This window comes from Ambystoma mexicanum, chromosome 2q (assembly GCF_040938575.1).
Source record: "Ambystoma mexicanum isolate Mex_15411 chromosome 2q, UKY_AmexF1_1, whole genome shotgun sequence".
Classification (NCBI taxonomy): Eukaryota; Metazoa; Chordata; class Amphibia; order Caudata; family Ambystomatidae; genus Ambystoma; species Ambystoma mexicanum.
Window position 1 is genome coordinate 425912864 of NC_090924.1, and position 23182 is coordinate 425936045.

The window sequence follows — 23182 nt, forward strand, 5'->3', positions numbered from 1 at the left end:
ATATTTCTTTAGTAGGAATCAAAGTAGCCATAGGAAAACCGAAGAGAGGTAAAGCCCCTGGTGCTGACGGATGGGCATCTATTACTTTGGATGCATAGAATGGCGTTGACAGGGTCAGATGGTCCTTACTGGAAGAAACATTGAGAGGCCATTGTTTAGATCAGGCATTAATTAATGTAATCTTTACTTATTATCAACATCCCAAGGTGTCAGTGTTTTTGAATGGTGTATTCCTTTATTTTCATTCTGGCACTAGTTAAGACTGCCCACTCTCTCCTATTTTGTTTATATTATAACCTCAATTACAGGTAGACAACTGTTTTCTATCACAACTTTTCAGATCAAAACCTCAGCATATGCGGATGATATTTTGGACTATGTTGCGCACCCATGCCCTTCCATTCCTAATTTTACAGAAGAAATTAGAGTTTATTTGATGATCTCTGAATGTTAATGAAATGCCGATAAAACTGAAGCTATACCTTCAAATTTGTTGTGCCTAAATAACATTTAGATCTTTCGTGTTGAATCTGGCAGCCTACCCGTATCAAGTATTAAGGAATGTGTCCGTAGAGGGCCTCTGTCCCCGCTCGAGGTTGACATCATCGATAGTATAAATAGCACACACTGCACCCGTTATTTCAGTTCAGTTTTTGCGTCTTCTTCCCACAGGATATTCAGGGTTAGTGAGGTCAAAAAGAGACCCGACTCGAAGGAACGAAAGTTGTAATTACAAATTACAAATGGAATAAAGTAAAGTAATGCATAGAAATTCTACTGTGCGGTAGGATGGGAGGGGTGATGAGGAAAACGTGGGAGGAACATCTGGTTGAAAGGACGTTACCAGGGGTAAGTAACTTGCTTTTCAAATGGATTGTGTCTTTCCATGTATTCCTCATTTTATGATAGCCTCCCAAAGCAGTATGAAAATGGAAGCGGGGGAAGAATTTTCAGAAATAAATAATACATGTCAGTGTTTGTCATAAAAGGTGTGGCGGACAGGCTTTCCAAACCCTGCCTCCCGGCCTGACGTAATGTCTAGGAAATAGTACTTTGTGAAGGTATGAACAGACGACCATGTGGCTGCCGCACAGATGTCCCGAATCGGAACCCCTCTTTGTGAGGCAGATAAAGTAGCCACGCCCCTTGTGGAGTGAGCACTCAAGCCTACTGGGGCTTCTTTCCCCGCCAGCCTATAACATTCTGTAAAACATAGAATTATCCACCGGGATAAAGTCTGCTTAGAAACTGGCAGACCCAATTTATGCCCGGTGTAACCACAAAAAGTTGGAGAACCCGTCTTAGTTTAGCGAGACATGAAATGTAGAAGCTCAAAGCTCTTTTAGGGTCTTATCTGTGCAGTCTTTTACTAGGGTGAGGAGCAGGGTAAAAAGTTGGTAATACAATTTTTTGAGAAATAGGAAAATTCAAAAGCACTTTCGATAGAAAGGTAGGTCTAACTATCAACACAACTTGGTCTTTGTAAAACATTGTGAACGGTGGCTTACATGATGAAGCTTGTAATTCACTCACCCTGCGGGCGGCTGTTAAAGCTGTTAACAGGATTGTTATCAACTTAAGAAGCCTCAAAGGGCAACAGTGAAGTGGCTCAAAAGGAGTACACATGAGGAACTTTAATACTAGATTTAAGTCCCAAACAGAGACCACAAAGGTGACTGGAGGGAACACAGCGAGCCCCTTTAAGAAATAACCTGTGGGAGGCCGCTAGGGAGGGGGTCCAAGATGGCCTCACAAAGAGGGGTTCCGATTCGGGACATCTGTGCGGCAGCCACATGGTCGTCTGTTCATACCTTCACAAAGTACTATTTCCTAGACATTACGTCAGGCCGGGAGGCAGGGTTTGGAAAGCTTGAGTTGGTAGCTCCTCACCTGACAAAACATAAGCACTTCGTAATAGCAGAAAACCCCCAGCAAATGAACTTATGAAGGCCAGCGCAGTGAGGTGAAGGGTATGGAGCGGCTGCTGGCAGATTTTACAGAGAGGAGCTGCATTCCCCATACTAGGATGCAAGAGCCTCGGCCAGGCAAGCTGAGGTGCAGGAGAGCGGAGAAGCATGGTGCCAGAGCCCTCAGAGACTTGAGGAAGAGGCACGTTGTGAACTGTCCAGGCCCCCGCGGGAGAAAGCACCTTGCGGCCATCAGCCCAGAAGTAGCAGTGACACTGGGCAGAGCGGGTGCTGCACAACGACATCAGCAGGCGACGCATAGAGCCCCATCGGCACTCCGCTGGGGAAGCAGGCATACGGTACCGAGCAGCCGAGTACGGAGAGGCGGAGTGCCGGGGAGTAGAGAGAGGGCCTGAGATAGAGGAGACCAGCAGGCAGAAGGTGAGGAGGCGTGAATCCTCTGCACCCCCTCTCCCACCGGGACATGCAACTGTAGACAGGAGAATGGGAGAAGGAGGCCAACGGGCACTCAACGCTGGGGGTCAGAAACAAGTAGCCCTAAAATATTATACAGACCTGTAGAGGCAGTCCCCTGGGGGGATTAAGGAGTGTGCTACGAGGAGGGGGGAGTGGAAGGAAAAGGAAAAGGAGGACTTAAGCTCAGGCTGAAACAACCAGAGGGGACCAGAGGAAGGTGCCGGAGTGGCATTGGTATGGTGAAAGGAATAAAAGCTTGCAGACATCACATGGATCCCCATGGTAATACCTGGTGGAGACAGTCAGCTTGTGGAGAGCGATTGGGCGTGGGGGAGACAAGATATTGTGAAGAGGTGAGGGGGCCCAGGAAAGTGGAAGCCGACAGACACCATATCAGAACATAATATCAGGAGGCGTGAGCTCACCCTGCTCCCCGCAGGGCCTAGCTGCCGTATAGTTTAGAGTGGTGCAAGGCACCCCTCGGCACTCGACAGAGGGGTCAGGAGTGAAGAGCCCCGAGTTTCACGCAGACCACAGGAGGCACTGGCCAGGGGAGAGTAAAAGACTGCGCTGGGAGGGTAGAAGAGAGATATTACTTTGGGCTGAGCACGCCAGGCGGCATAGTCAAGTGAACCCTCCCGAAGGCGCACATTAGCAGAAGTTGTGAATCTAAGAGAAAAGGGCACACACAAAAGCTTGGCGCAGCCCGGCAGGAGGCGCAGAGTGGAGGGAAAGCGGTGAGAGGCTCCGAGAGAGGCAGCAGCAAGGTGGAAGAAGCAGGGGGCCGAAGCAGGGAGCTAACCCGGCTGCACAGGAGAGGGCCCTGGGGAGAAAAATATAGCCCCCAAAGCAGCAGACCAATGCGCACGCAAGAACAGACAGGAGATAGCGACGGGAGGCATGAACTCCCTAAAACAAGATGTGCAGACCATTCTATTAGAACTTAAAGCATTCAGGACAGAGGTACAAACCTCCCTGAGGGACATCGTGGACAGGGTCTCGAAGGTGGAGGATCGGGTGGAGACCCTTGAGTACAAAGATCGTCAGATAGGGGAGCGCAGTTGCACGCGACTGAGATGGCGGTCTAAAGAGAAAGCTCCGGCATTCGGTGTGATAGCTAGGCTTCATATCATACCTTCCAGGCTGCAGATCTGCCCATGAAGTGAGCCATTGCTGGCAGTATACCTACGGCATGTACTAGCGAAGTGTCACCCTGTGCAGCCATCTCCTGTAACTATAACGACCTTCGGAAGCTGTGGGCCTGTGTGTAGGGCTCCCCGCGCCCAATTTGCAGTTGCCGCCCACAACGGCCAGATCGCCGACAAAGTGCCCTAAGGTCAACCAAGGATCCCAGAGGTCCTGCTAAGTGAAATGGCACGACGGCTGTCCCAACATAAGCCACCCTGCAGAGCCTCAAACACTGGTGACTTGGCTGCCTATGGTGACCCGGAGGAACGCAGCACTGGCGGGCTGGGCTGGGCTGCGGGAATCTTCACACCAGGCGGCACAGCACTGGAGCAGCCTGCCTTCACTGAGACACTGCCCCCCACTGTGGCAGCGGATTCCCCAGCCGACACTGACAGCTGGTCCCCCCCCCCCACAGCCCCGGTCACTGAAGGCGGCCGTCCAGGCTCCCAGCAGGTCAGGGACAGAGCCATTGTGCCACTGCCGGCGCCACGTAAGCGAGAACTGCTGGCTCTCTCACCGTGTTGTCCCAACGACCCTGAATGGGAACCATCTGCCGTGGAGCAATAAGGTCAGTGTCCCTCTTGTGGAAGCGCTTACTTGAGCCACGAGGGCCCGTGCCATAATAGGAACACAGGTCCTGCAATCCTTGTGACCACATAAGGTGCGAAGTTCTGCTTAAGACCCTTGATTGTTGTGCTGTGCGCTGCCTGACCCCCCCCCCTGTGAATAACGGTCCGGTGGGCCACAACTGGTGCTGACTGACCAGAAACATACCGGGAGGCAGAGCTAGAGACAGCCTCCACACCCCCAGCGACTGCAACTGAATAGCCTCTACACCACGGCTCAGAGGTGGCACCTGAGTTAACTTGGGCAGACCAGGATTACACAGCTGGTGAGGCCCATTGCAAGTAACCAGCAGCCGGAAAGCCCCCATTAACCAGCACACACATGTTATACTTAGTCTCCCCTGACCCGCCGGACTGATCATTGTGAGGACGCAACGCTGTTGGGTTGCAGCTGCCAGACACATGAACATGCTAAGAAGGATAACCCTGATGTGACTGAAAACCTGAGGGGAAGACTCCTGGCAGCATACGAGGACTAAAATTGCGCCATCACATACTTCACAGAGAACAAACAGCATTGGGGAGCCCTAGGGTGGTGTCCCAGTGCAGCAAGAGGTCCCCACCCAGTATCCTGACATCTGCGCCAGCAACTCAGGAGGACACTGTCAGGGGGAGCTGTAATATCGGGTGGAATTGATCTGATCTCATTTGGCCACGGTAGCAACAACTGGACCCGAGGCGCTGGGTGAGATTTAAGAGGGCCCCACACCACTGAATAACAGGAGCAGAAGGTCATACAGCAAAGGAGAGGTATCGCACTCCCCCTGTGAATGGCTAAGACTTTACTAATACTTGTCAAAATCTCTAGCACTACAACGCAATGACGAAGGGAGCCAGGAAAAAACAAAGCTCCATCAACATGTTTGCCAAGACTACGCTTAAGGCGATGTAGGGAGAGGAGGGCACACGTGAACCACCCGGTGAAGGCACAGTTCACCAACGAACCAGTGAACTCCAGCACATGATGGAGTACATGCGTGAGGGGTTTGCCACACTACACTCTGAGCTGGATGACATGAGTGGCACAATCTGCTCCATTAAAGCCCGGATGGACAAACCTAGCATGCAAATTACAGAGGTCGAGAACACGACAGAGGATGAAGGGACTGCACTCAGGGCAGACTTCACCGCACTCTCGAAACAAGTCCAGAGCATCGGCAGGAAGAAGGGGGACCTGGAATCAAGGTCTCGCCACAACAACCTCAGAATGTTTGGGATACCTAAACATAACGTGGAGGGACCAATGGAAGAATACATGGAACGAACTCTGATGATATAACTGGATAATCCAAAGAAGTCACTGCACTTCGCAATCGAACGAGCCCACCACACATAGGCCCCAAAACCCAAACCAGGGGCACCTCCATGGCCCTATAATTGCCCGTGTGCTGAATTACTGTGATAGGGACATGGAGCTTCATATCGCAAGTTCTAAAGGTGAGCTACTACTGGGCTCTAGCAGAATCCACCTTTACCCAGACTTTTCAGCATCAGTGCAGCAAGATCGAAAAACCTTTATGGCGACTAAAATGTTGCTCAGAGAACCCAACGTAAAATACGCCATGGTCTTTCCCGTCAAACAGCGCAGTGAGCACAACAGCAAGGTGTATTTTTTTTACCCTGCCTGAGGAGGCCATACGCTTTGTAGATGAACACTTCCCAGGGTGACCAGCAGGTCCGCTACAACGTCTTTGAATCTCCACCAGCAGACCCTAATAGAAACACTGGAACAAGTGGCCGAGACCCGGGAGAAGATACTCAGCCTACCCCATACATACCGATTTGGAGAGTGGTGAGAGCACCAGGAACATTTGTTTACCGCGCCGAGACCATCCTTGAATATCAGTGTTTGGTAAAGGCTGTAGAAATACTTAGGGCCGTGCTCTTGTGCCCCAAATGAGAATTGTGTGTGTTTGTATTGGACATCTACACAATTGGCACTTTATACATTTGTCATATCCCCTGGAGGAATCCTATGTTTATAGACGGCCTATAGTAGTGAGAGATATATAGTCCACTCGTTGTAGCTTAATATCAATTAGATATTTATTATCACCGTGAGTGCAGACACGTGTTTCAACCATTACAAAGGTCTTTGTCAAGGCTGGAGTCATTATCATGCATACATTGTTCATTTGAATATTGATCATCATATCCAAACAGGAGTGTGACCAGTGCAGAGTGATGAGTGATTAAGTGGATGGTGTGTGTGGTGACGTGTATAAGTTGATAAAGAATGGATTTTGTTTTATGAAATTACTACATCATGAGTCATATTCATTGACCCATTATCAGTTACAATCAATTCATTACAGATCATCGGATGAGTGGTGTATGCGTTGCATACCAATATAGTAAATCAGCTCATAGTGCACGAGAGACACTTACAGCACAAGGGTAAGAGATGGAAAAGGAGATTATATTAGTTAGCCGGTTGTACACATATTGTGCTTCTAATTAAATTTAAATTAGGCAAGTATGTTTTGGTAATGTTGTGGGCTCAACTAAAAATGTGATGTTTTCTTCAGTATTTATATGGTGGCTAATAGCCCAAGGTAATTGTTTACACTGGTTAGTGCATTTAAGAAAAGAAATTGTACATTGTTGGCATCTGCAAAGATGACTTGAAAAGTTTGTCATATCATGAGTATAGGTATCTAATTAATCATTTATCAAGACTGATTTGTCAGTTTAATTAGTAGTTCGCTGAATGGTCTAACCACATAACTGGTGACTATCGTAAGCATCAGTTTCCAGGGGGGAATACAGGCCCCATGGTTGTTAGGTAACACTAATACCTGGCTATTTTGTATATTGCCCAATCCGTCATTTGCGCAATTTTATCTGAGTTCATTTAAGAGTTACCTAAAAGGGAATCATTGCCCCTTAGTTGGAAGTGCTGTCCTTTAACTAGGTGGTTGCTCCTAATTACAACCTATGGCAAACTCATTTGCGTGCTGCCGGTGCACATGTGAGTCCGTGTAGTGCAGCTAAACAAAAGGTTAAGATATACCATGCCGTTGCTCCTAGTAATTGTAACATGGTGTTGTGGTCTAAAGACAAACAGCTGCATGAGAAATCACTTGCGTATTGCTGAGGCACACGTGGGTCGCTGTAGTGCAGCTAAACAGACATTCAAACACACTGTGCCGTAGCTCCTAGCTATTATACTGTGAATACAACTAATGTATGGATGGTGTCACTGTACTAGATCAATAGTGAACCAATACACGGTTTCCCCGTATTTATCTGAATATGTTTAATAGTACAGTTAAGTACAAGCAGTGCCCATTATTTAGATGGCAGTTGCCCGAGAGGGAATGAATGTTTCAATTGTAGTCCGTTCTCGAGCCCAGCGTGCTTACTGCATTGCAGTACATTCCCCCAAGATAAATATAAGCTCGTGGAGTGCCATGATCATTGTAAAACCACCCCCTGTGTCCGCTTACCTTCAAGGCTCAGTGCCTGTGGCGTGAAATCGGTGGTCTGCCGGTTGCTTGGTCCAAACCCTGTTATTTCTGCTTAATATTTATTTCCCAAATGTGGGCTCCTATTGGTCATGTGCCTGGTGCTAAGATTGGTTAAAGGAAAGGGCTCCCTCATTGGATGTTAGTGTGACCTACGGACCTAGTGTCTTCATTCATGAGTATTACTCTGTTCAATTCAAGATAGCTGCTTAACAATGCTACTAAAAAAATGTAAAGCCACTTGGCATGACACTATTACCTATAATATGCAAGTTCCTACTTCATACAGGAGTATCATTTAGTTCAAACCAGTTAACTTGCGATGTTACTGTTGCTATGGCCATGCCACCTGAATACTGAGACGCAGATCTGTCTACATTTCTAGTTCGCTATACTTAACTCTCCGATATTCAGATGAATAGTGTGACCGAGAGTGGAATATTGCATATATTAAGATACAATATTGATTTGCATGTATTGAGTTTATATAGGAGAACCTGGCGCGGTGGATCATCGCATTTGTTTTAGTTTCGCTCGTGTCATAGTTGCATATCAGGCTAATGTGTGCATTGCTGTCCCCTACGGGCCTGATGCAATCAGGATACCCAGAGGTTTAGCAATGGTTGTGCAAGCAATGATATGGGTGCACTGGATATTAATAGGTGGGGTTTGTTGTAAGTAGGACGCCAGGAGATCCAATGTTAGGTAACATCTAAGTGTGAATGTTGCTGTCTGCATATGTAGTCAGCCATTAACATATTGGTGTTAGTATAGTTTTGTACTTAAAGTATCGGTTTACACAAACACCTGGCATACTGATTGTGAGCAGTGATGGCTAAGGACTAGACATGCTTCGCTTTGTTATTGTTGGCTCTAGGTTGTATATGGCTATGCATTATATGTTAATTGTTTAACTTCCTAATTCACCTGGTGGCATATAGTCCCACGTGAAGACTAGTGGGCTATGACATAGTTTGGCGCAACAATATTATGCAATGGTCGGGGTCATGAATTATATTCAAAAGGTGCATATTATTCAATTTTTGAAAAACACAACATACAGTTTATCCAAGAAATGTTTCTTATAGGAAGACATCTAAGTCATGTTCCGTGTTGAGACCATGTTCAACATTCCTTGTTCTACATATCAGTCTTGCTTTTCATGCTGCCGTATCTTGAGCGCTCTGTTACCTCCCCTTGTATCACATTTGACAACTTCAAGTCCCACCAATTGAATGTCTTTCTGGTTGTCCATTTGGTGCTGTTCTTGCCAACGTATTGACAATGGGTATCTGGCGTCTGTAGCTCTCAACGTATTGATGTGTTCCCTTATCCTTGTTCTTAGTTCGCAGATGGTACTTCCAATGTTTTTCTGTCCACATACACAGGATCGCATAGGTGACACATTTCAATCTATAATTTATGAATTGCTCAATACTTTTGTTATATATTGTGCCAAATTGTACATTCTAAGTGGTTAGTGCGTGTGGACATCACATTTTTAGGTGAGCCCACAACATTACCAAAACATACTTACCTAATTTAAATTATTTAAGTCGAAGTACAGTATGTGTACAACGGCTAACTAATATAATCTCCATTTCCATCTCTTTCGCTTGTGCTGTAAATGTCTCTCGTGCACTATGATATGATTTACTATATTGGTATGCAACGCATACACCACTCCCCCGCTCTGTAATGAATTGATTGTAACTGATAATGGGTCAATGAATATGATTCATGATGTAATAATGTCATAAAACAAAATCCATTCTTTATCAATTTATACACATGTCACAACACACACCATCCACTTAATCACTCATCACTACACATGTCGTACTCATGTTTGGATGATATGATCAATATTTGAACAATGTATGCATGATAATGACTACAGCCTTGACAAACACCTTTGTAATGGTCGAAACATGTGTCAGCACTCACAGTGATATAACTATCTAACTGATATTAAGCTACGACGAGTGGACTATATATCTCTCATTATTATAGTACGCCTATAAACACAGCATTCCTCCAGGGGATATAACAAATGTGTAAGGCGCCAATTGTGTAGAAGTCCAATACAAACACACCTATACATACCGAAGCTCATCTACTACCCAGGCTGCTGTTAAACCGGAACAGCAATATTTGAAATTGTAAGTCATCGAAGCCGGCTGAGCATAGCCGGAAGCTGTCAGCACACAGCCCCCCCATGCAATGTTGCAAATGTAGTTGGGATTTTCGCAAAGGGGGAATCATCCCTCTGATTGTGAGAGGGAGGAGTGGGGGGTTGAGGTAAAGTTATACAATTGTGTTTGAAATGTTCGTAGGTACTGATAGCAACCGCGATAACCATATGGAAGACGTATAATAGTACTTGAAGAGCAACACAATGGCATCTAGTAGACACAGCACGACCCATCCAAATGGGAGCTGACCCTATACACTTTGCGGCTGGAATGTGCAGGGGCTGGGAAACCCGATTAAGAGGCGGCACATAAAATACAGATCCTGTTTCTACAGGAGCTGCATGCATTGGCTGTGCTGTGAGGACTTTGATAAGACTTGGGGCCAGCAACGTTACTATACTACATATTCAACCCAATGCAGAGGGGGTAATGACCCTTATTTACAAATCCACATAAGAGCCCATCGGTCTGTGTTTATAAACAGGAAGTTAGAAAGCCAAGAGATTTTATTTAGAAACATATACGGTCCCAATATTGATGACCCCGATTTCTATATAGGGATGCTTGACCTGCTGGCACAATATCCCGTGATCCCTATCCTCTGGGGGTGGGGGGAGGATGTTAATACTAGAATTGACCACAACCTGGACAGATCCAGCTCCAGACCGCAGCAACCAACCAAGGGTGCTCAGGTGCTACAAGAGGGCCTTAAAGAGATGGGCCTGGTAGATCCCTGGAGGACACTGAATCTGTGGTCACAGCAATATTCATACTACTCAACGGTGCATGAGTCAAACTCCCGAATAGACATGTGGCATATATCAGACACACCGGTCAACCACTTGAACTGTGCTGACATACTGCCAAGAACTTTCTCAGATCATTCCCCAGTAATAATGAAGTAAACACTAGGAGAAGCTCCCAATGTGAATAGGGGGTGGAAGCTCAATCACTGCAAGACCCCAAATTCAAGGCAGAAATTACAAAGCGTACTTCAATCTAAATAGGGGCACAGTGGGCATGCAAGCAAACCTCTGGGAAGCCTTGAAGGCATATATATGACGGATAGCCCTCACAACCAAGAGAAATCTGCGACAGAAATGTTTGCATGGGAAATGTACGCACTACAAATGTTCGTACATTTCCCATGCGAACATCCAATACAAAATCATACATACATACACCCCCACCCACAACACAATCCCACCCACACCCCCAACATACCCCCACCCCACCACCCTACTTGCCCTTCCTTCCTTTGTGCTGTGTCCCTGCGGTGCCGGTTTCCTTTCACTTCCATTATCGGGAACCGGTGCCGCTGGGTCCTTTCTTTTTTTTTTTGGGGCAGCTGCACACTATACTGTGTAGTATAGTGAGCGGGGTGTAAAATGTTTTAACCTACCTACCAAAAGACCTAAACACACACCACGTCCTATTCTAATGCATATAAAGAGATGCACAATTGAGTGAAACCCACCTGTGCAGGTTAGAACAGACACAAGAGACAAGCCCCAGTAGCCAAATACTAGCGAATATAAAAGCTGAACTGGATCAGTTCTGGACGCATGTAGACAGGGAGCTGAAATTTCGGGACAACCCTAACCAGGAAAGGAAATATGGCGACAGTGAACGGCCTGGCAGGCTGCTCGCCAGAGTTGTCCGACAGACTCGGGGCGGCCAGCACGTTGCAACTTTACAGAACGCATCGGGGACGCTGGTTCACGCCACTGCGGGGGTGAGCCAGGAATGTCATGCTTTTTATTCAGAGCTGTATGCCAACTCTGATACAGCAGCCCCGAAAGAAATAAATGAATACCTAGATGGCCTTCCACTGATGTCGCTCTCCGAAGACACCAAGGCAACCCTAGATAGCCCCATTACCCCGGAACAGATATCTCAAGCCATCGAAGCACTTCCAACTGGCAAAGCCCCTGGTCCAGATGGCCTGATTTTGGAATTTTACGAACACTTCAAGTCTCGTCTTATTCTGGCGCTAATGTCGGTATGGTCAGAGGCCTGCATAATAGGAGTACTCCCTCCCACGCTACGAGAGGCATTGATTACAATCCTGCTCAAGCCCGGCAAACCCCCCTGGGCAATGTGGCTCTTACTGCCCCCTCTCCCTAATTAATTAATTTGGACATTAAAATCTTTGCCACGGTTTTGGCCCTGTGCTTAGCCCCTTACATGAAACACATTATTCATCCAGATCAATCAGGATTTGTCCGTGGGCGCTCCACAGCATTAAACCTAAGACGCCTCTTTAATATCCTATCGCAAATAGAGCAGCGGGCACAAGGAGTAGCTGCTGCTATTGATATCCAAAAGGCCTTTGACTCAGTGTCTTAGCAGTTCATGTAGGCGGTATTACAACTTTGGGCCACGATTCATTTAGTGGATAAAACTATTGTATGCACAACCCGTAGCCAAAGTAAATGTGAATGGTACCCTATCACCCCCGATAAACATATGCGGCAGAACTAGGCTGGGTTGCCCGCTGTTGCTTGCCATGGTAATGGAGCTAATGGCAGATGCTATCCATGGTAAACACATGCAAAGGGGTATCAGACTCACGGGAGAGCCAGTAATTATCTCATTGTATGCTGATGACGCATTGCTATTCATACGCGACCCTGCAAGGCACATGACACCAATAATGCAAACTGTCGATAGGCTCGGAACTATGTCCAGATTACCAATCAACTTCACAAAGTCGGAATTATTTCTTTTGACCGAGGCAACCAGGCCACCGCCAGATCTAATGGGATTTACTTGGTCACCGCTAGAGATAAAATACTTGGAAATAATTGTTACACGGCAGAGGGCCTCCCTATGTGCTCGAAACTATGGTGAATACCTATCCCATTTCCACACCAAAATATGCACTTGGTTTAAACTCCCAATTACCATCGCAGGTCGAGTATTGCTTCTAAAAATGCTAGTGCTCCCTAAGCTACTGTACTACTTCCTCAACATTCCATTATGGCCTGGAACTGTGTTTTTCGAGACACTAGAAAAGGCAATAAACTGCTTCATGTGGCACGCCGGTGCAGTACGGCACGGCTCAAATGGGATAGAATTGGCCAGACCTTATGATAGAGGGGGCCTAGCCACCCCAAACTTCGAGCGGTAATGGGTAGCGGCACAAGCACACTACGCAGCCTACTGGTTCGACGAGGACACACAGCACCCTCATTTAAAAATAGAAAGGCACGCTGCAGGCACCCGTGATGTGCGCTCGCTAGTACTGCCACCATACAACAAGGAAAAAAAATATTAAATAACCCAAGACCGTATCATAGAGGCCTGCCTCTCTGGAATGTTTTCCCATCATTCCCTACTATAAGCAAGGTTGGAGCATGCCATTGGGCTAGGGATGGATACGAGGTGATCAGTGATGTGTACAATATGGATTCCTTTATGGAATGTCGAGACTTAATCAAGCCCCTGCCCAGGCAGTCTGTACAATGGTTACAATACGCCGAGCACATGGAAAACATTCCCAATACAACCACCAGATGAACCACTATTAGACACCATCATGAGGGTTACCTCCACCGAAGGTATGGTAGCCAGATTGTATGATGTATTGCAAAGCCAAGGGTGTGAGCCCCTGGTTAAACTCAGAGTCCTGGTCAAGGGATTTAGGGGAACAGAGCACCGATTTAAAATATTACACCGGTTCCACTACACCCACACCCGGATGCACCGCTTCTCACATACCCATCCCTCCTCATGCCCAAGATGTCACGAGTGAAGCACATTATATACATATGCTATGGAGTTGCCCGAAGTTGGAAGAGTACTGGGCCAGAGTTCGCATACTATGTCAGCTATATTAAACTCTAAGCTAGACCCCCCCACCCCAGCTAATTGTTTGTTTCACCAATTTGAACATATATGAGGGGGTCTTCGTAAACTGACCAGTTTATGCATGTTATTAGCAGTCCACTGTATTTTACTGTGTGGCTTTGCCCTGTCTGTCCAACTGTCCTCCAGTGGCTAAAAGCAGTCATATGGGTGTCAGATTTGGAGGCACGGTGGTCTGCACTAAAGCCAATGAGCAGTCAACCAAAGGACATATGGCCGCAATATCGCAGCTACCTCATGTCCATCCAAACATATACAAAGACACTGACGATTCGCCAACCGTAACAGGACTCTAAAGATTTTTACCCAATGCTAGATTTCCATTTTTTGTCCCCCACATATTGGATGCATTAATCAATGTATTCTCGCTTCTGTATAATGTTCACTGAAATTCTAAGTAAGAATACACAGACTGCTGTTGTGGCTGCTGGTTGTACTGCTTTTGTTGTTATGTCAAACACACTTGTTAAATAACGTTTTTTTTAAAAGTATTCTTTTAAAAAGATGGGCAGATATATTCGATGTGGCCATGGAAGTGAGGGTCAAAGAGTTGGAACGCAGGGAGAGAGAGGCCAGGGCCAAGATCAACGATGTGGAAATAGGGAGAGGCAAAATAATCGGAGGATATCGGGGCTCCCTGATACAGAAGCTGAATCCCCAAGAGACCTGGGGCTAGTGCTGTAGCGACTGGTGAGACAGCTTCTGGGAGGCGAGATAGAAAGGGAGATTCGCTTTGATAGGGTTCACAGAGGTGCCATAACAGCGGGAGGACAGCTTTCAGTAGTGGCGAAGTGCCATTACTACAGTGACAAATAGGAGATCCTGCGGAAAGCCAGGGAGAAGGGAGAAATAGAATGGGAAGGGGCCACTGTGTCGATTTTTCAAGATCTATCATCATACACCTTGGAGCAGAGAAGGAAATGTAGGCCCCTCACTCGATGGCTTCGCGGGTGGAGGACGGGGGGAGGGTTACATACCGGTGGCGATTCCCCTTCGACTATGACGGGGAACATTACGAACTGCTGCAGGTCCGCTTTTGCAAGAGTTTCAGAAAGGGGGGGCAACAGCAGGACCAGGAGAGCCAATGCAAGCTGAGGGAGCACTTTAACAGTGCCTTCGCCCAACCCAGAAGCCGCAAAAGGGATGGCAGTGCGAGGAAGTCCAGGAAACTCCAAGCATAGAAGCCCAAGTGACACAGATGAAGTAGGGGTATGCCCTGCAACTGAAGTATTACTTTGAGCAAGAGAGGGGGGGGTGTGGAGAAAATGTTAAGATTAATTGTTTTTGTTCATGCTCCGACGGGGTGGGGGACCCCACAATGTCCTAGTAACCCAGAAATGTTCTGGGGTCTCAGGAAGGCTGGGTATCAGACCCAAGCCGGGCTGTTCTTCAAAGGCCACACGTGAGGGAAGTTTACATTAAGGGAAGGTTGGGGGAGGGGGCGAGGAGAGGGGGGACACAAGACAAATGTCCGAGGGCTCGGACCAAAGCTTACTTGATGAGGCATGGGTGACAGGTGCCCATTTCCTCAGACAATGTTGTGGCTAAATTGAGGGTAGCGACGATAATTTTAAAAGTTCTTAATTCCCCGAATAAGAGGTCCCTCACAGCCAATGCAATTCGTAAATCAATTTTGGCAGTGTTGTTTCTCCAAGAGACTCACTATAGCAAGGGTAAGGAGAGGGCACTGAAGGGACCCAGAGGTGGGGCAGATGTACTGGGCCTCGCACACGGTATCAAAGAAGCCAAGAAGAAGGAGGCATTGTATGTATGAGGCAGCAATAGCAGTGTAGCCTGAGCCGGGACTGAACAGGAAAACAAGCCAAACAGCCTGCTCTGTCAGACAGACATGATATACCATTAGTTGGGGAGGCATCAGAACAGCGGACTAAGAGGTGGAGAGGGAAAGATGGGTTAAAAGTGCACAAGCAGCCTAGGGGAGGCTGGAAAGAGGATCTGTAAGGCTGCACATTAGATGAGCCACATGATGACCAAACTAGTGCAGTTGAAAGCAGAAGTAACAGTCCACTGGTACCTCTACACTCCTTGGCCCATATTGGTATGTCATTTAAACCACTTGTAAAATGATTATTTAAGAGATGACCATTTGCATATAGCGATTACCCAACACTAAGTTGTCCACGTCTTTTCAATCCTTCTTGACTAGATCGTTACCTGTAGACCGGGTACATGCACTCTGACAGGACTGCAGTTTGTGCTCTCACCACAACAGCAAGCATCAGCTGAACTTCCACCTCTAACTTTACTACATTAAGAGGTAACTCCTTATGGAATTTTCATCTCTATAACCTTTCTAGACGATATGCACCCGCATCTCTCCAATTGTACAAGGTGGCACGATTATACATTTGAGTTTACTTTGGCTTATCCCTTCCTCATTAGATATCGACCTACATAGTGAGCTAGAGGCTCCAGCCATGATGGGGCGTTCGCTTCCTACTGTTGGAGAACTCAATACCTTCCTTCCACTGTAGTATGATGGTTGATGAGGTAATTCCATGTATTTTGACATATTTTGAATCTATCTAGAGTGATTCTCTAGTCCTATGTTTTTTTAACCTTTCAGTTTATCAGCATGTTTTAGAACTAGCACTCTTATGCGGCCAGATATGTAGAAAGCTCCTTCCTTGCAACATATGGAACTTTATAACAGCCACCTAATTGGGGTCTGATAAGTAGTACAAGAGATTTCAGTATACACTAATGGGCAAAATAAATAATACAGCATGCCCAGGTTTGTATCCTGCTGAAAATTGCCATCTTCTGTGCCTTTGTGCAGCTGACAAGTACATAAAAGGCAAGTAAGCGGCATTCATGCCAAACCTTTCTTTATTAAATAATTTGCCCATGCCCATTTTTGAACAGTGAAGTTTGTGTTTGCTGCCACCATGCATAATTGTCTGAAAGTTGCATACAGTTTGCAGTGCCCCATTGGAAAAATTGTCATTGTCCGATACTTTGGCATTATGCATGCAGATATTGTGCACATAAGGCAAATGCATGCCAAATTGTGCAAAGTAATTTGCATAACTTCCAATTGAAATCAAATGAAGTAACAGTTAAAACGTTTTAGTTAACTTGGACATACATTCTGGCAATTATCAAAGGGACACTGCCAACCTGTAAAGTGGTCTTCAAATGTTCCAAGTTGTGACCTATGGTGTTGTCCCAATGTGCTTAATGCAACTCAACTCAACCCACTGCATTTCCTGTAATATAGCTCAGAGGAAGAGCCCAAATCCTCAGTATTTTCTTTATTCCTAATCACGTTTTGACCAATGTAACAGGCATGTACTTTACAAAAGCACTATTTGCCATGACATTTCACAGGAATTCCTAGAGGAATCGCCCCCAAAGTTCTCTTAATCCTACCATTTGTTTTGTCTTGACAAGCTATACTATCCTTGGGTTCCTAGAAATACACCATTTGCCAAAAATATCCCCAAATTCCAAAAGGGATAGCCATGCAATCCACCTTTAATGTTTCTTTCAAATGCTCCAATTTATGGCCAATTTCATATGTTTTTTTATGTATTTCTATCACTCTGGACCAGACAGACTCCAGTGCATCTGGGCGCAAGTGTTACTGTACCCCTCAATCTTGACTTGAGGATTCCGCCAGGAGGCTCTGACCTATACATGTTTAGGTCTTTAGAGATTTATGACATTTTACCAGCTTCTTCATTGTTCCTGAACTCCCAAGGTAGGCTATTCCAAATTCTGGGGCCATAAACCGAGAAGCATCCATCTCCTCTGAAGATGAAGCAAGAAGTGGGTACTATCAAGAGTAGTTTGTCTGCAGAGTGCAGTTTTCATTTTGGTTGATACCACGACAGTTTTTTTCACAAGTTATTTATTGGCCAAATTCTTCAAACATTTTGAAATGAGGCATAGAAACTTAAAATCGATTCTCTCCTTTGCTGGAAGCCAATGAAGGGAGCGATGCAGATCTTAAAATGGGGTTGATTTAGAAACTCTGAAGATTAATCTCACTACAGCGTTTTGAGATTTCTGTATCCTATTCATATGTGTCATCAGGATGCCTGCGCAAGCATACTATTCCCATAGTCTAGTTGGGAGTGGAGTAGTGTTCCTACTACAGTCGCAGGGTCTTCCTGGGGGACAAATGGCAAAGTTAGACACAGCAGACGCAAGGAGTAAAACACAGATTGCACCTTGGCTCCCAACTGGCATTCACAGCCAAGATTGGCCTGCTAAATGCAGCCAAGGTTCTTGATTTAAGAAACACATTCCAGCTTCTCACTTCTACCAAACACTGTCCTATTTTGTGAAAAGACTACTCAAAGTTGCCCAATTTCAAGAAGATCTGGGCATCATCAACGTAGGATTGGAGCCCAACATCATATTTCCACAGGACAGTCAGAGGCTGCAAGTATAGGTAAAAAAAGCAGTATTGACAGTGACGGACCCTGCGAGATGCCACAGCTCTGGGGGAGGGAATTCAAAAGGAACCGTCCAACTTTTACCTGTTGCCACTGATCAGTGAAGGATCTGAACCAATTGATAGCTTGCTCTGAGACTTTTCCTACTTTACTCATCCGTTTAAGTAGGGTAGTATGATCCAAAGTACTGAATGTGGCAGATAAATCTATCACTACTAATAGAGACATTGCGCTGTATCCGGTGCCTGTAATAGCTCATGCAATACCGCATTCAGGGCTGTCTCTGTCCCTAAACCCCAGCCTAAAACCGGATTAGTATGGGTTTAGTAGGGCATATTACATGCTCTTGAAGCTGAACCGCAACTACCTTTTCCAGAATGTTTCCTGGCATACGGAGTTCTGTAACCGGATGATAATTTTGGAGCTCGGAAGGGTCCAGAGTGGGTTTCTTCAGCAGGTGTGAATTAAGAGCTTGTTTAAACATGGCTGGGACATAGCCCTGTGATAATGATAAGTTAACAAAAGGTCATAAATGGGGCAGTTTCGACAGAGGTGCTGAGCCACACACACGCTGGGAGCTCAAATAGCAGATCATATGTGGATTTAAGCTTCCATATTAGATTTAGAATCATGTCCTCCGATACCAGTATAAAATTAAACTGTGAAACCTCTGAAGCAGGCATGACAGAGGGTACAGCTTTTTCCAGATCTACATTCCGGGCTAAGGTCGTATTCTGTACAATCTTTCCTTGGATTGGTTTTATTTTGATCCTGAACATGAAAAAAACATCAGCTTGAACTTTTGATAGTTCTGTATCTAGAATCAAACTATTAGGATGGAAGAAATTAGAGATTACTGAGAAAGGTTCTCTCCGTTTGTTGTTGGCTGATTGGATTTTATTGGACAGAAAGGCAGATTTGGTTTAAAATGTGCTACTTTATAAACCTTTAGCACCTCTTTAGCATTTGCAGAATTCACTGCTGTTTTCAATCTCCTGCAAGTTTTTACAGCCTGACCTTATGTCTTTCTTAGGGCGGCTAATGTAGCAAAGGACCATGGACTCGAATTTCTTTTATGGTCCATTCTGCCACGTGCGCATATTCTGATTCAATGGAATCCATCATTGTAACTCCCTGTGCAAAGAAATCCTTAAAATCTAAGTTAGAATTCATCATTTCCAGGGCTTTCTGTAATTCTGAGCCAGGGTTGCCGGGATATCCAGAAGGACTTTGGCTTTGCGACACATTACTTTTGTTTTAGATTCATGCATTCTTAATATTCCTAGACTATGCTAAAGAGTAAATCTAACAAAGTGGTCTGACCAGGGAACTGTCAAGGTTTCTGTCAGTCACTCCAGATCACTGACAATAATGGGGTCTCAACTGTGTCCATGTTGGTGAGAAGGGGATTCATCCAACGGTTACAGGTTGCGGCTATTCAAAATCTCCCATAACTTCAAGGATTCTAGAGTGGTTAAATCGTCCAACCAGAAGTCACCTACACATACCATCTCTTAGTATTTAGTTTCTGTTGATGAAGATTCAAATTAAACTATTCCAAGAAAATGTTTGCTGGTCCTGGGATGTCTGTGTAATATTATTTTAAATGAAAAGGTAGACGCAAGTGAGATTGTCAAAAGACTGACTTCTGACTTGATACCTACAGGCTAGCTTTGTAAATTACTGCTATTCCTCCTCCTCTTTTCCCAGTATGATTAATAACCTGGATGAGATAGCCAACATGTACTACTAAAAGGTACATTGCTTGAGATACATCACTGAACCACGTTACAAATAGCAGGCCTTTGGGTTCTAGGGGTGTCACGGTATTAGTTTTATAACGGTACGATAACCTTCTTGCCAAATGACGGTTTATCAAGGTTATCGCGGTATAGCAGGTGGAGTTAACTAATCTTAACAAATATTTTCTAAAAGGTCATAAATTGTCAGATTTATCATCACAAACAAAAACAGGCACCCAGGGCCAGAATTGGGCTTTTCAACATACTTTCCACTGAAATGCCACCCCTTGCTTCCACCAAACACACGTGTGAAGAGGAGGAGGGGATTGTGGGGGGATGCCCTGCTGCGACTGGCAAAGCAAACTGAATAGCTTTTCTTAAGTGGTAATTTAGGCTTTTAGCTCCCCCACTGGCTACTGGTGAAGATGAACATGTTGCAATCTTGATAACCTGCATGCCACAGATCAATGGAGTCTGATGGTAGTATACGCTTGTGCGCATACGCACACACGCTCTCTTTACTTTACAGCCTTTAGTTTACTTGCGGGCCAAAAGGTGTTCAGTAATCACGGACATGTTACCCTTTGGTATGGCAGCAGGGAATACCCAGAGAGCTGAGTGAATTTCGCAGTGTGACTTATTATATGTAAATTCAATGATGGAACCAGGGAAATCCCCCATTGTCATATGTTTAGCAAACAATATCCATTATAAATATATAAATCCCAAAGCCGCCATCCCAAAGTAAACCCTTTTCCTTCTTGGCACTGTATTTATTCTTCCTATTGCTAACATATTGATTTTATGTCAGGCATGTGTGGTTTATGGAATGGCATTAAAAACTGCTCCAACTGAAACTACTTGGCAGACGGCACATCCAACAGTGCAAGACCAAGACTGTGCAGCACTTGCTTACTGCAGCCTTTCCAAATCAGATTGAAAAGCACACTTAACGGTATAAACGGTATACCGGTATAAACAATGTGACGGTTATTATTGTTCAATTAAGTGTTTCACGGTATCTTTAACGGTATACCGTTAGACCGTTACATCCCTATTGGGTTCTTCAATTAACTCCTGTATTTCATAGCCATGTGCTACTACTGACCTAGCATTTGCCAATGCAGATTTAACCGTAATAAATGTGGAGACTGTGGGGTCCTGTCATTTATTGTTAACCTTGTTTTCTATCTTGAGATTGCACATGTTTAACTACAGGTATATAGAGCCCAACTTGGGTCTTAAATCAAGCAGCAGTGCTCTCCCCATTTACAATATTACTGCCCAAATGTACTTAATTAAAATACAAAATGTGCCACTAAACGTCCTGAACATTTTTCTGGGGAGAACTCCAATCACTGTGTAATGATTCTTAAGTGTTGGGTTGGTCTCTTCAAAATTAAGGTAACAGAGGCAAATCACAGATGTTCCAGGCTTCAATATACCCGTTAGCATTACCAACAGTAGAATGCCAATTTGTAGTTTGATGTACAAAGTGTGGGTCTATGGTACAATGAGCCATTCAAGATACACTTCATATTGACACGTAAATAACAGTCTGGATGACTACGGCCTTGAAGGTTGCTAGATAATACATGGCAACCCACTTTTAAAAAATTATTTTAACAATGGGTTACAGTTATAATCGATTGTGTGCGTCTGCAGTGTGCTGGAATCCACAGGAAGACTAGCTAGCAATTCACTTGTTCAATCCCTACCATTAAACATGGTAGGAGGAACATTTCAAAAGTGAACCAATTATTAAAAGTCAACAAGGGTAACCATTTTATTGTCCTAAGGACTTGTATACATTGTACATAGAACAAATGTGATCCTGTTTTGCCAATGGTCATGCCCATAGGCTACAACAACTTCCTGAATTCCCTGTGGTTTTAGCCCTTGTGTGGAGGGCTCAAGGGGTTAGATCCATGGCAAAAACACATCAAGCCAAGCAAGGATGCATTGATCAAATTAAATAGAGGTGTGAACATTTAAACCAATGACTTCAAAATACCAGAACACACACAGTGGCAGTGTATCCCTTTTCACACAAGTTTAAAATGCAAAAGGATTCTCTTCTGTGGATGAAAACATTTTAGACCATGAAAGGGAGCACAAAAGGAACATAAAGGAAGTGCAGGGCTTTGGTTATTCATTTGGTCCGAGGTGGCCATTCTAACAGGCTTTGTTGAAGGATCCACTTAGGAGCGATCACTGTACACAGGTTATATGGTTCAGATATAGGATAGCTAACATGGAGAGACTCCAAATGCTCCTTTGTTTAATGGTAAAGTTTCTGTATCTGTTAATGCCAATTTCCTAGTGCATTCAAGAATGACCAATTTCATAAATCAAAAGGAGAAAGAACGACAGCTGACAGGAACAACAAAAACAAATAAAATAATCGGTCACTCACTTCACACTTTATTTTGGGTGCAATCTTCTTGCTCTTCTCATAAAGTGGACTGGATACCTAAAATGGAAGAAATTAAAAGAAAAATATGAAAAAGCAACACAAGTGAGCAAATACCTTTGGGATGCGAATGAGTTTACATTTAGTGCTGTCATAGATGGTCAAGAACTCACTAACTCTTGAAGATGGTTCAAGTATTTTTATTAAGGAGTTCAAGGAGTCTCTCCAAGGGTCATCCATCTCTCTCTTTCTCTTGTCGGTTCGGCCCCCCCCCAGCCTAGGTGTCCCAGAATTTCAAACTATTGACAAGAGATCAATAACCCCTACTATTTAGGTTCTTGTTGGATGATGGTGAGGCCTGAAAGGCAATCGCCTTATCTCTCTTGCTCCCTCTGCGAAATTGTAGGTGGATCTTAACCCGGGGTCCCACAAGATGAAAAACGGATATTAAGAAGTGGTGCATTTCAATTAGACAGGTTGTCACTCGACTTTTCCTATCATTCCGTTTTACTCCTAGTCTATATGCTCTTTCCTTCCTTTCTGTTCCTTCTACTCTGTCCTTTTCCTCCCACTCTCTCTCTTTCTCACTGTTGCTCGATTGTTTCATCCAATGCAAATCTCCTTTGCCCTGTATTACTCTCCCCACTACTACTCTCACCTCTCCACAACTGTCCACACCTGTCCCATCCACACACTTCTCTGCTCCTCCCCACCCCCTGCTCTCCAAACTCCACACTTTTCCCCACCACACCGCCCAGCTCCTAGCCCCTCTCCTTTCCCCAATCTATTCCTCTCCTCAATCCATTCATCTGCTCGCCCCAATCCACCCCCCACCCCATTGGTCCTACTCCCATCTGGTTCCCCGGACCAATT

General features: G+C 45.1%; 1 protein-coding gene across 10 annotated transcripts in view; it reads right to left on the reverse strand.

Moving 5' to 3' along the window:
• The window catches only part of LOC138569465 (uncharacterized), a 2298575-nt gene that overhangs the window by 1353898 nt on the left and 921495 nt on the right, over nucleotides 1–23182 (reverse strand). For all 10 annotated transcript variants that reach the window (XM_069647455.1, XM_069647449.1, XM_069647446.1 and 7 more), the window contains one exon: nucleotides 22313–22369. In XM_069647455.1, the coding sequence (XP_069503556.1) occupies nucleotides 22313–22369 (57 nt within the window). The remainder of the gene's footprint in view (nucleotides 1–22312; nucleotides 22370–23182) is intronic.